The 13,802-nt window shown below is 42.1% G+C and overlaps 2 protein-coding genes across 5 annotated transcripts in view; one reads left to right on the top strand and one right to left on the bottom strand.

Annotated features, from left to right (window-relative positions):
- The window catches only part of LOC6555766 (uncharacterized protein CG43867), a 123,039-nt gene that overhangs the window by 26,505 nt on the left and 82,732 nt on the right, over positions 1–13,802 (top strand). For all 4 annotated transcript variants that reach the window (XM_026983112.1, XM_026983114.1, XM_026983115.1 and 1 more), the window contains exon 2: positions 8,282–9,116. In XM_026983112.1, the coding sequence (XP_026838913.1) occupies positions 8,282–9,116 (835 nt within the window). The remainder of the gene's footprint in view (positions 1–8,281; positions 9,117–13,802) is intronic.
- Positions 7,390–8,076, bottom strand: LOC6555752 (probable serine/threonine-protein kinase DDB_G0267686). Its single transcript, XM_001982406.3, has 2 exons — positions 8,022–8,076; positions 7,390–7,946 (listed from the first exon to the last, which is right to left on the bottom strand). Exon 2 carries the CDS (start codon positions 7,941–7,943, stop codon positions 7,491–7,493), a length of 453 nt encoding a protein of 150 aa, XP_001982442.3. The 5' UTR covers positions 7,944–7,946; positions 8,022–8,076; the 3' UTR covers positions 7,390–7,490.

Raw genomic sequence — 13,802 nt, 5'->3', positions numbered from 1 at the left:
CTCCGTTTCCACCCAGCTGGCTGTGCAAACATGCACCCCACTCCATCCGCTTTCCCTCATTTTCCGGCCATATGCTAATGGCTCGTGCTAGCATGTGTGTGCTTTGTGTGTGTGTGTGTGTGTATTGGTGTGTGGTGTGTGTCAAGTGTATATCCTTTCGGCGTAGCGAGTGCATTTTCTTGTCAACGCTGACATTTCCTGCACTTCGGCCTTGCTTTTCTGCTTTCCCAACCTCTGCCTCCTGTGACACAACTCCCTCTCCTCGTTTTTCCCTTGTCGCTGCTCGTTTAATGAGCATTTCCCTTTTGTTTTCCCTGATGATAAAAGCCAGGAATTATGATTGCTCCACATTCGTGGCTTGTCAGTCGCATTTGGTCGCCCAGGCCACCTTAGTTTTCACGATGAAAAGATGTAATATTCAATTTGCAGAAAAAGAAAACTAAATGTATTCAGATGACATGCAATGGCACAGAAATCGCCAAAGTAATGTCGCAATACAACTTCTTAGTTTTGGGAAAATGGAGAAATGTATTGCAGTGCATAGCCATTTATATGTAAATATAGCATGTGTGGCAGTGGGTTGAAAGGGGATCTGAGTGGGTGGGTGGGTGTTTGGCTTTATAAAATGTAGCTGCAAGTGAGCTGAGCGCACAGCTGTATTTATGTACATATGCGTCCTCATTTGTCCTCTTTTACAACAGCTTCACATGGCATTCTTTGTTCGAGCGTTGAGAGCAGAATGTCATTTAGTTGAACCACAAAGATTGCTTCATGTCCACAAATGATTATCCAATTATCTTCTGGCATTAATAGTTCAAAGTTTGAGTCTGCAATCCGCAAATAGCAGATAGTTCGAGCTGACACCGCAAGGAACCACAAGGTCAGGGTCGTTGCCATTCCCATAATTCGCATAATTCCCATATTCGACAGTCTTGGCCCATCGGCAATTAGTTTTCCTGGGCCGCAGCTTTTCCAACGTCTGGCTCGTTTTTCCCATTTTTCCCATTTTGAATGGGACCAGGCGCCGCGCGCAAAGTGATTCCCATTCTTGTTTAATCGATGGCGTCAATTGCACTCCACTTGAGTCGCTCGCGTTTTTATGACAGCCCCACCCACTGGCACCCTTTCATGCTTAAAACAATTGCATGCTATTTTTACATAAACAAAAAAAACAAGCACAACGGCAAGCAAAGGAGCGCACATATAAAAAATGAAATAAATTTGCCATCATTCTCTATTGATTCGGCCGCAGGTCGTTAAAATATTTCGTACGTTGCCAGGCAAGTGAGTGCTCTGCCCAAGCTCTGTCCGCATGAGTCGCCGAACTACAGTAGTACTTCGATAGGCTCACTCTATTACTCAGCTCTTATGTTTCCCAAGTTCAAAACTGCAAACGACATAACGTGCTATGCGGCGCGAAGGACCAAAAGGGGAATATTTCAAACGAAGCTCCTGCTGCTGCTGCTCACCAGTAGCTGGGCTTCACTGTAGGCGAGCGAGTGGAATGTGAGTGAAATGCGGAGCTCTGTTAACAGTTGACAGTTAACAGAGCGCTGGCCTGACGCTCTCCCAAGACGTAACCGCTGAGAGTAACTGAGCAAAGAGAGTTACACTTACATTCTCACTATTCTCACGAAACGAGCATTTTGAGCCGACGTTTCGGCTCTGCAGCAGCTGTTGTGGAAATTTTTCTCGCAGTACGTTGACTTTTTCAACTGTTGTTATTTTTCGCATTATTGCCATTATTGCTGTTTCTCCTCTTGTTTGCTATCCGCAGTTGTCGCAGTGTTATTTCATTGTTGTCGTTATTATGGATTTTCAACTTGGTCATTTCCCCCCTTCCCCTTCCCCTTCCCCTCCCATCCTATTTGTATGTTTTTGTTTATAGGCATGTGCCTAAGTCACTCGGCTGCAAGTTCGAGTCCGTCTCTCCATATCTCCTTGTTTATTTATAGTTATTTTGCATAGATAACACCCATTGCCCATGTCTGTTGTGCTGCACTTTAATGAAGATAGCTTCTCTTTATGACACATCATTACTCAATGTGTTACTCATTCCAGAGATCCTACGGGCTGTCACTCAAGGAATATGAACAGTACGAGTGACTGAAGTGGGGGCGAATGGAATGTGGGGCCTACGATTGGCACAATCGATTTCAATTGGCTGTAACTGCAGTGTTTATACTCCAAAACCATTCCACCCTTAATCGCAACTCGGATCGTTGCCACACACCTCTCCACCCTGGAAGTGCGTCAGGTTCAGCAGTAATTGGCTTTAATTAAATGCAAGTCGTAAAGTCAACTGTGTTGAGCTCCCCCACGCTCCCCTCCCCGGCTGCTGTTCCCAGTCTTGTGAATTTAATTAAGGCGAATGCGAATCATAAATATTGCAGTCGCCCAAAAACACACGGAAAGCAGCGCAGCCAATTGTCAAACACTCGCAACTTCGCTGGCCGCGCTTTTGGCTGGCGACCCAAGTGAACGGAAACCAAACTAACGCCAAGCTCAACCGAACCCAGTTGAATGTAGGTCAGTGTGGTGTTGTAGGGAAGGGAACTGCTCTGCTGAGCACCTGAGCACCTGAGTCGGACTTGGGTCTTAATCCCTCGAAATTACGTCGGCTTTGCACCTCTTAGTCGGGCTATATCCGACATTGGAATGAGCTAGACTAGTATTCCTAGCAGTGGTTGCCACAAGGAAGCGAGACGACGCACCCAATGATATTTCGTTCAAAGATGGATTTCATTTTGCACCCTAACAGACATTTGTGCTTGGCAGGGTATAGCACCATTCGGTCTGGCTAGTTGCTCAGCTATTTTTGGCAATTGCAGTTGCGGGTGTCGACCCACTCGACAAAGGCGTCTAGATCTCCAGCGTGTTTCTAGCCATTTGAGAAAACTGGTCCATGCGAAGGTCGATGGGTTCGGCTGGTCTTTTTTCTGCCAGTGCCTCTGACTCTGACTCGGATGCTGATTCTTTTTCGTTCTGATTGTGACTCTGATTGTGGGTTCTCTAAAACGGCCAACGGTCATGCTTCTTAATTAGCTGCTTAATTTTTGACAGTTTTTGTTTGCTGCTTGTTGTTCTTCTAATTGTTGTTGTTCTGCTCTCATTAGAAGCAACATGTTGTTGCTCTTGTTGTTGGCAGGAAGTTTTCGAAGCGGGTGGCGAACCGGTTTGTTTTGCTTCTTTTATTTCCATTTTTATTCGGCTTTTATAGTTGGTCGGTAGTATTGTTTTTGTTTCTGTTTCTGTTGCTGTTTCTTTTTCTGTCTGTCTTGACGGTTAGTATGTGGTTAAGAGCTTGTCCAACAGCTAACGGTTTGTTTGGGAGTCGCAATGTTTTAGTTTTGCTCTTACAGCACAAAGTTATGGTTTGGCCAGCTTTACGTCGGAATTCGGTTGAAATTTTTGGTGAGTCATGATCACTTTACTGGATATCTCTACTGTACTCATCTAAATTAGCATCTGCACTCATACATGTACATAATATTGGGCCATATTGGGCCGTCTTCTGATTACAAATACGAGTATAGTGTCGAACTATAAATATTCTCGGGATGGATAGTGTGCAAAAGATAGTACTTCCAGCTCATCTGGGCGTACACCCTCGCATTCGCAGTCGCACACTTGTAAGGCAGCGTAATGTATGGGCCAAGATATATCTAGTTGATCTAGACCCAAAGTCGTTAGTCGCCAGTCGGTGCTTTGTTGTAAGTCTCTTTGCTTGTCACGTAGGTCATGGAGGGGCAGCCCTGACCCCCGGCACCCGACCCCCGTACAAGTGCTTACCAACTAGCATAAACAACAACTGCAGAATGACAACCGTTTTACAAGGAGAAACCGCAGACAACGAACAACAGAAAGAGGAGGAAAGACGACCGACGCACCCAAGAGTTAAGGCCCTCGACTCACACTTGCCGGCAATATATATGGCATATACTCGTATGTGGCACTTGTGTGTGGACTGGGCCCACAGTTGCACGGTTTGTCTGGGTCCAGGGCCCCCACCCTTCTGGAGCTCCCCTAGAGCCCCCTGGAGCCCCCTTCAGTACTCCCTTTCGGAGTTACTGTGGCAGAGACCAATTAAAATGCGCGACATCACATGTGCGCGAGCATTTATTATAAATTTTTCGTTGGAATTGAGTGAAAAATAGTTGAAAGAAAGAGCGAAAAGAAAGCAAAGGGAAAAATGAATGCGGGAGTGGTTATAAAAAGAGAAAATAGCAGCGGCAAGGTGTGGAAGTGGGTAATACCCTGGCTTAGGAGCTCGCAAATTATGTACATATGGGGAAACGGAGCAAATGTTTGCATACTTCACAGCGAGCGCGCATGCAGTGTGACCGAAGTGCATATCACTTACGCAGTGTGACCAACAGCAACCGGAAGGCATGCAACGTTGCGCCAGAGAACCACAAAACCTTTAAATTGCATTCCGGAATCCGGAGCTTGCATCTTTGTTCCCAGCAGTAAGTTCCCCTTTTAATGCAGCAAAGTGAAAAAAGGAAATAAGATGAGTTCTAACAAAGTAACAGGGAAGTAAGTCGGAGTAAACTTGCGGAAAGGTGGGTGGGCTGCGTTACTGTGTCTGGTTATCCTGCCACACCAGTTATTAGTTGGCTCACACCATCACTGAGCTTTTCTCGTTACCCACATGCATTGACAATGTTTTTCAAATTGACGACGCATTACACAGTGCAGTGGGTACAGTTAGGGTGCAGGAGGGGGGCTCCGAAGGGGGGGCCCTGCAGAAGTGCTGTGAAATTATTGGCATGCGAACGATGCAGCAGTGTTTATTAAATTTTTGAAGTGCCACAACAAAGGCAGGGGGGCCGCTACTACGCTGCTGAAATGGTCGCCGGTGTGGAGGATGTGTTGTCATGCCGATGGGTGGGGGTGTGGGTGTGGGTACGTTTGAAATTTTATGTTGTATTAATTTTACAACTTTACATGCGGCAGACAGCATTGCGCGGTGTATCATAAAAGTTGTTCGATGAAATTGAGCTAACAGTTTACCATACTGTCCACATATTTACCACTCCCAAGCGAATCCATTATGTAACGCTAGTGTCAACAGAATACATGTAATGAAACAATTTGTGGCAGGAGGAGATGCGTTTGCTTCGCATAGAAATTCTTAAAAGGCAGCTCAGTTTTGCTTGCAGTGCTGATGATACATAAATACATTGTATAATATTTGGCAGAGCTCCGAGTGGCAACTGAAACTGAAACTGGAAAACTACGTAGGAACCGGAACTGCAGTGCTGGGTACTGGGAAACCCCAAGAAGGGGAGCTTAACTATCGTCTGGGGTTTTTAGAAATTTGTTTTGCTTCGCTCTGTCTTTGTGTCCGCCCCTTTGCCTCTGCCGCTCTGCACTCTGCACTTCATTGGAGCCGTGAACAAGTTTTGCCAACTATTTGAGTGAGTTTTCCATTCCATGTCGCCATTCTTATATTCGGGTTCCCCCGTATTCCTCCATTAGGGAGCTAAGCTAAGAGCAAGCGTAAGACAATGCAGTTGGATTTGCCATTCTCCCAAACTCCAAACTCCAACCCCCATGTCGCAAGCCCCAAGAAAATCCTTTCGCCCGGGGAACTACAGTGCACTGCTGCACTTAGCCAAGTTAAGTTAACCCAAAGCTGAGGCGGAGTGTCGGTATCCGACAGTTGTTCAACTGTATCTGAGTTGCAGTCTCCGCATCCCCAGACCCTTTCCATTTCCAATTCCGTTTCCGTTTCCGTTTGCCGTTCATATGTTGGCCAAGTTCGTACTAAGCCGAGTGTAAACAAAGATATATACTAGCATGCTTCCAGCTTACCAGTTACCAGTTGCAAGTAACCATATGTGTATGCAAAACAAGCTTTGCTAAGCCGCTTACGCTTATGACTTCCAGGCCTGCCAATCTGACCGAGCTTCACTTCCCGGCCTAATGCCATGTAATGGGTTCGTTAAACCCGCCAAAATGGCGGTTCTATTATGAGGTACAGTCACGCACACGCAGTGAGGCTAGACTTTTCTTAAAAACTTCTGTTTCGCACATGCACTTTCAATCGGAATCTTCGATTACGAGTACTTGATGTTATATGTGCCCTGCAAAATCCTTCTATACCGAAATACAAATTCACTTGGATGCACTTTTGTTCAACCTGCCGCCCTGTTGTCGCACTTCACTGGCTAATCGGCAGGCTTGTGGACACTTCCGGCTCCCTTGAAGCGTAAGGTTCCGGAGGAGCCTCTAGCAATGTTGCCAGTTTTCACAAAGCCCGAGCAAATTAGAAACAATTTGGTTGGTACTGAGTGCACTTAAAATCGAGAGCAGCAAGAAGGAGTGAAGTGGCCTAGAGTGGGCGGCAGGACACATTTTGTCAAATCAAAAACTGAATTTGAATTTCAATCAACTCGAATTAAATCAAAATTTGCAAAATGAAGTGAGCGCACACACACAGGAGCTACACACATATTCTTCAGCTCCATGCAGAAGAAAGTACGGAGCCCTGCTCTAAAATTGGAATATAATTCTTATGAATGTGTCTGCTTTGGGTCGTGGGTTCTGCGTCCTGCGTCCTGCTTCCGGTGTCCTGCGTCCTACGTCCTGCGTCCCTTCGACCACAGCCACAGCTCCAGAGATTTGGCAAAGGAGTTGCAGCAATGGAAATGGACTTTCGACCGGAGAGCTTGCAACCAAAGGCTTTTAGCCACAAAAATTCACAGCAAAGAAAGTGCCCAGAAAGGAGCTGCAACGGAGCGGAGTAGGAAGGGAGGGCTGCTCGGGAAAAGCTGGAAAAGCCATCAGCCAGCAGTCCACGGACCACAAAAGATGAAAGGGGCGCCGCCACTCCCGAATGTCAAGTCTGCTGTCTATAATTTAGTGGCATATTCAATTGCCAACTGCCCTTTTCCATGGACTTTTGTCCCGTTGATTAGACATTGCGCACACGTAGTGGCGATTGATGCCCCAGATTCGCGCACCTGTTGGCCAGTTTTCTCCAGTTTCATGCTCTGCACCCTGCGCTGTCTGTCCAGTGTCCACTGTCTAGTGTCCAGTGCCCACTTTCCACTTTTCCGTCTGCTGGTGTCATTCGTTCTCGCTCTGCTCCATCGCGTTTCCCTCACTTTCCCTCACTTTTTCATCTGCTCGCATTGATTTCCTCGCTTGGGCACGTAGATAGGTGTAAATGTTGACTGGGATCTGGTAATGCCCAAACCGATTGCCAGATTGGCGGGTTGATGGATTGCGCATCATTGTTTGTGCAATGTTTGGAACGGGCACAAATATTCGGCTATCAATTTTGTAGCGATCAAAAAGGGAGCTCTTTGTAATTAAATAGAAGCTTTAATGATTGTTAGTTGTGTACATTTTGATAACTTTAAAATTAAATCAATTTTTATATGAATTGAAAATTTTCGCTTGCAAAGAATCTAAAGGATGCAACAATCGATCAAAGTGCCAGGTCTGCGGAGAATTTTGTTGGCGAGAAGGGGTGCCCATCACGAGCTCCATCCGAAGAGCCGCTGGAAGATGCCGCGTCTGTTTTCGGAGGCGGCGGGTGCCGCCGATGTAGTCCGCGAGGTGGCCAGATTTTCGGCGGCATCGCAGGTCTCCGGCAGACTGTTGCTGGTCGGGGTCACCACCGCCGGCGTGGTGGAGCGGCGATCGGGAATGGGTCGAGCCAGGGGGGCAGCTGGAATCGAGGCGGCGACGGCTGCGGCCAAGGCCAGAGTGTCCTCCGAAGGATGCGAATTCAGCGGCGTGGCGGTGGCCGGTTCTAGGCCAGTGGCTGCCACCGGTGTGGGTGTCAGCTGGGATAGCTGCGAGGGGTCCAGCTGCGTCTGCTGCGACTGCTGCGACTGGTGCTGCTGTTGCGAATTTTGCTGCGACTGCCGGTGTTGGTGTCTATTGCCCTTGGACTTGTTGCCACCGCTCGATTTCGGATTCGCCATGGTCTAGGGGATGCAATTTGTTTAGATATCGAAATTTAGCTTACAAAAAACAAAAATAAGGAAAATTTATAAACTAACGAAAGTTCCAAAGGTTTGTGTGAGAAGGTGTCTCTGGCACAACTGAACAAATGGGTCTAGCTCGAGATGTGACATTCCGACTCCAGGCACACTTAATCCGAGGAAACTTCCCAACACATTCGGCTTGAGATGGAGATTAGTAGGTGGTGGACTTCATTTGAACAGATATATTTGTTATGCATTCAGCTGAAACATAACCAAATGCACCAGAATATGGCTTCATTTTACATTCTAACTTAATTCACCATCTGCACTTTCAGCCACAACGCGTCAATGTCTGACGAAGTGCCTTTGGGTCGCCTATCGCAAATCTTCGATACGCTAACCAATCTTCAGCAGCAGCAGCTCTTGCGTTCCCAGGAGCAGCTGCATCCGCAGCAGCATCCGCACGCGCAGCTACAGCCGGAGCCGCAGCTGTTGTCTGCGGAGATCCGGAGGAGATCCGCCTCCTCGTCGCCATCGCCTTCGGCCAGTGCCTCTGCCTCGACTTCAGGGCGGGCCACGCCTTCGCTGGGCGTGGCCAGCCCCCTAAACTCATTGCAATACTACAGTCACGCCCACAACTATTTGCTGCGGCCGCAAGAAGTCGCCGGCAGCGGCTATCTGCACACCTTTCCCTCGCACTTCTACCACCACCAAGTGCACCACCTGCAGCACAGCCAGCCGCCCTCGCTGCCGACCCAATTGGGCGTGGCACGTGGATCACAATCTCTGCAGGGATCTCCGCTTCTGGCCAAAAGAGCCACCTCCTTCAGTGGACAAATACCACTGGCTCAGGGGCGTTTCACCACTGGCGGAACTGCAGCGGCATCTGGAGCCCCTGGACTCACTGCATCTACACCGAATAGTCCGAGGCTGTTGCCCCGTCGCGCTCCACGCCCACCGCCCATCCCGGCCAAGCCGAATCAGGTAAAGGCGGAACAGCAGTCGAGGGATGTGCTGCCCAGGACTTCGACCTCCACGACGGCTCAGTCCGCTGTGAATCCCGTGCTGGCAGCTCTCGATGCGCCGGATGCCCCATGGCCGCACTTTTCCACGCTCACCGAACATCTGGACGTTCACCAGGTGAACAACTATGGCCAGGCCTTGCCGCAGGTGAGTTTGTATAATCAATTTCACTTTTTTTATTTGTATTTATTAAGGAAAACGGGGTAGACCAAAAAACCTTTATCTCGTCGAAGACCTGACGAAAGGGGTAACATCAGCAAAATTTGCAAAAAATGGCCAAAAAATTTAATTCCTGTTTTTTGATACAGTTCGATTGCAAATTTAAATACGAGCTCAACGACGTATGACATTCCATGTTCAGACAATTATTTTTAAAGTTGTGGGCAAAAAACGGATTATTTTATGTCGGAAAAACGGAAAAACGACTTTTGGCAAATATTCGATATTTTTGATGGGAATTTTTATCATAACTTCCATAAAAATGATCAAAAAGATGAAAGAGTTACAGTTTTGAGCAGCTAATTACCAACTCTAACCACTTCTATCACTTTTTGACGGATTTGGGAAATTACAATTTTTTGTGTTTTTTTGCATTTTTTTGTAAGGGGTAACATCAGCAAAATTTGCAAAAAATGGCCAAAAAATTTAATTCCTGTTTTTTGATACAGTTCGATTGCAAATTTAAATACGAACTCAACGACGTATGACATTCCATGTTCAGACAATTATTTTTAAAGTTGTGGGCAAAAAACGGATTATTTTATGTCGAAAAATCGAAAAAACGACTTTTGGCAAATATTTGTAAGGTGTAACATCAACAAAATTTGCAAAAAATGGCCAAAAAATTTAATTCCTGTTTTTTGATACAGTTCGATTGCCAATTTAAATACGAGCTCAACGACGTATGACATTCCATGTTCAGACAATTATTTTTAAAGTTGTGGTCAAAAAACGGATTATTTTATGTCGGAAAAACGGAAAAACGACTTTTGGCAAATATTTGTAAGGTGTAACATCAACAAAATTTGCAAAAAATGGCCAAAAAATTTAATTCCTGTTTTTTGATACAGTTCGATTGCCAATTTAAATACGAGTTCAACGACGTATGACATTCCATGTTCAGACAATTATTTTTAAAGTTGTGGGCAAAAAACGGATTATTTTATGTCGAAAAATCGAAAAAACGACTTTTGGCAAATATTTGTAAGGTGTAACATCAACAAAATTTGCAAAAAATGGCCAAAAAATTTAATTCCTGTTTTTTGATACAGTTCGATTGCCAATTTAAATACGAGCTCAACGACGTATGACATTCCATGTTCAGACAATTATTTTTAAAGTTGTGGGCAAAAAACGGATTATTTTATGTCGGAAAAACGGAAAAACGACTTTTGGCAAATATTCGATATTTTTGTTGGGAATTTTTATCATAACTTCCATAAAAATGATCAAAAAGATGAAAGAGTTACAGTTTTGAGCAGCTAATTACCAACGCTAACCATCCCTATCACTTTTTGACGGATTTGGGAAAATAAATTTTTTTGTGATTTTTTGCCTTTTTTTGTAAGGGGTAACATCAGCAAAATTTGCAAAAAATTGCCAAAAAATTTATTTCCTGTTTTTTGATACAGTTCGATTGCAAATTTAAATACGAGCTCAACGACGTATGACATTCTTTGTTCAGACAATTATTTTTAAAGTTGTGGACAGAAAACGGATTATTTTATGTCGGAAAAACGGAAAAACGACTTTTGGAAAATATTCGATATTTTTGATGGGAATTTTTATCATAACTTCCATAAAAATGATCAAAAAGATGAAAGAGTTACAGTTTTGAGCAGCTAATTACCAACTCTAACCACTCCTAACACTTTTTGACGGATTTGGGAAATTACAATTTTTTGTGTTTTTTTGCATTTTTTGTAAGGGGTAACATCAGCAAAATTTGCAAAAAATGGCCAAAAAATTGAATTCCTGTTTTTTGATACAGTTCGATTGCAAATTTAAATACGAGCTCAACGACGTATGACATTCCATGTTCAGACAATTATTTTTAAAGTTGTGGGCAAAAAACGGATTATTTTATGTCGAAAAACGGAAAAACGACTTTTGGCAAATATTCGATATTTTTGTTGGGAATTTTTATCATAACTTCCATAAAAATGATCAAAAAGATGAAAGAGTTACAGTTTTGAGCAGCTAATTACCAACTCTAACCACTCCTATCACTTTTTGACGGATTTGGGAAATTACAATTTTTTGTGTTTTTTTGCATTTTTTTGTAAGGGGTAACATCAGCAAAATTTGCAAAAAATGGCCAAAAAATTTAATTCCTGTTTTTTGATACAGTTCGATTGCAAATTTAAATACGAGCTCAACGACGTATGACATTCCATGTTCAGACAATTATTTTTAAAGTTGTGGGCAAAAAACGGATTATTTTATGTCGAAAAATCGAAAAAACGACTTTTGGCAAATATTTGTAAGGTGTAACATCAACAAAATTTGCAAAAAATGGCCAAAAAATTTAATTCCTGTTTTTTGATACAGTTCGATTGCCAATTTAAATACGAGCTCAACGACGTATGACATTCCATGTTCAGACAATTATTTTTAAAGTTGTGGGCAAAAAACGGATTATTTTATGTCGGAAAAACGGAAAAACGACTTTTGGCAAATATTCGATATTTTTGATGGGAATTTTTATCATAACTTCCATAAAAATGATTAAAAAAAAAAAAGAGTTACAGTTTTGAGCAGCTAATTACCAACTCTAACCACTCCTATCACTTTTTGACGGATTTGGGAAATTACAATTTTTTGTGTTTTTTTGCATTTTTTTGTAAGGGGTAACATCAGCAAAATTTGCAAAAAATGGCCAAAAAATTGAATTCCTGTTTTTTGATACAGTTCGATTGCAAATTTAAATACGAGCTCAACGGCGTATGACATTCCATGTTCAGATAATTATTTTTAAAGTTGTGGGCAAAAAACGGATTATTTTATGTCGAAAAATCGAAAAAACGACTTTTGGCAGATATTTGTAAGGTGTAACATCAACAAAATTTGCAAAAAATGGCCAAAAAATTTAATTCCTGTTTTTTGATACAGTTCAATTGCAAATTTAAATACGAGCTCAATGACGTATGACATTCCATGTTCAGACAATTATTTTTAAAGTTGTGGGCAAAAAACGGATTATTTTATGTCGGAAAAACGGAAAAACGACTTTTGGCAAATATTCGATATTTTTGATGGGAATTTGTATCATAACTTCCATAAAAATGATCAAAAAGATGAAAGAGTTACAGTTTTGAGCAGCAAATTACCAACTCTAACCACTCCAATCACTTTTTGACGGATTTGGAAAATTACAATTTTTTGTGTTTTTTTGCATTTTTTTGTAAGGGGTAACATCAGCAAAATTTGCAAAAAATGGCCAAAAAATTGAATTCCTGTTTTTTGATACAGTTCGATTGCAAATTTAAATACGAGCTCAACGACGTATGACATTCCATGTTCAGACAATTATTTTTAAAGTTGTGGGCAAAAAACGGATTATTTTATGTCGAAAAATCGAAAAAACGACTTTTGGCAAATATTTGTAAGGTGTAACTCAACAAAATTTGCAAAAAATACCAAAAAAACTTAATTCCTGTTTTTTGATACAGTTCGATTGCAAATTTAAATACTAGCTCAACGACGTATGACATTCCATGTTCAGACAATTATTTTTAAAGTTGTGGGCAAAAAACGGATTATTTTATGTCGGAAAAACGGAAAAACGACTTTTGGCAAATATTCGATATTTTTGATGGGAATTTTTATCATAACTTCCATAAAAATGATCAAAAAAATGAAAGAGTTACAGTTTTGAGCAGCTAATTACCAACTCTAACCACTCCAATCACTTTTTGACGGATTTGGGAAATTACAATTTTTTGTGTTTTTTTTGCATTTTTTTGTAAGGGGTAACATCAGCAAAATTTGCAAAAAATGGCCAAAAAATTGAATTCCTGTTTTTTGATACAGTTCGATTGCAAATTTAAATACGAGCTCAACGACGTATGACATTCCATGTTCAGATAATTATTTTTAAAGTTGTGGGCAAAAAACGGATTATTTTATGTCGAAAAATCGAAAAAACGACTTTTGGCAAATATTTGTAAGGTGTAACTCAACAAAATTTGCAAAAAATACCAAAAAAACTTAATTCCTGTTTTTTGATACAGTTCGATTGCAAATTTAAATACTAGCTCAACGACGTATGACATTCCATGTTCAGACAATTATTTTTAAAGTTGTGGGCAAAAAACGGATTATTTTATGTCGGAAAAACGGAAAAACGACTTTTGGCAAATATTCGATATTTTTGATGGGAATTTTTATCATAACTTCCATAAAAATGATCAAAAAGATGAAAGAGTTACAGTTTTGAGCAGCAAATTACCAACTCTAACCACTCCAATCACTTTTTGACGGATTTGGAAAATTACAATTTTTTGTGTTTTTTTGCATTTTTTTGTAAGGGGTAACATCAGCAAAATTTGCAAAAAATGGCCAAAAAATTGAATTCCTGTTTTTTGATACAGTTCGATTGCAAATTTAAATACGAGCTCAACGACGTATGACATTCCATGTTCAGACAATTATTTTTAAAGTTGTGGGCAAAAAACGGATTATTTTATGTCGAAAAATCGAAAAAAACGACTTTTGGCAAATATTTGTAAGGTGTAACTCAACAAAATTTGCAAAAAATACCAAAAAAACTTAATTCCTGTTTTTTGATACAGTTCGATTGCAAATTTAAATACTAGCTCAACGACGTATGAC

The sequence above is a fragment of the Drosophila erecta genome, unplaced genomic scaffold, assembly GCF_003286155.1.
Source record: "Drosophila erecta strain 14021-0224.00,06,07 unplaced genomic scaffold, DereRS2 tig00000283-arrow-arrow-pilon, whole genome shotgun sequence".
Lineage (NCBI taxonomy): Eukaryota > Metazoa > Arthropoda > Insecta > Diptera > Drosophilidae > Drosophila > Drosophila erecta.
The sequence above is the reverse complement of the archived record's forward strand: the minus strand, read 5'-3'. Positions and strand labels throughout refer to the sequence as shown.

What these genes read in the sequence shown, in the direction of transcription:
- LOC6555752 (XM_001982406.3), bottom strand. Translation starts at nt 7,943, where the DNA reads ATGGCGAATCCGAAATCGAGCGGTGGCAACAAGTCCAAGGGCAATAGA.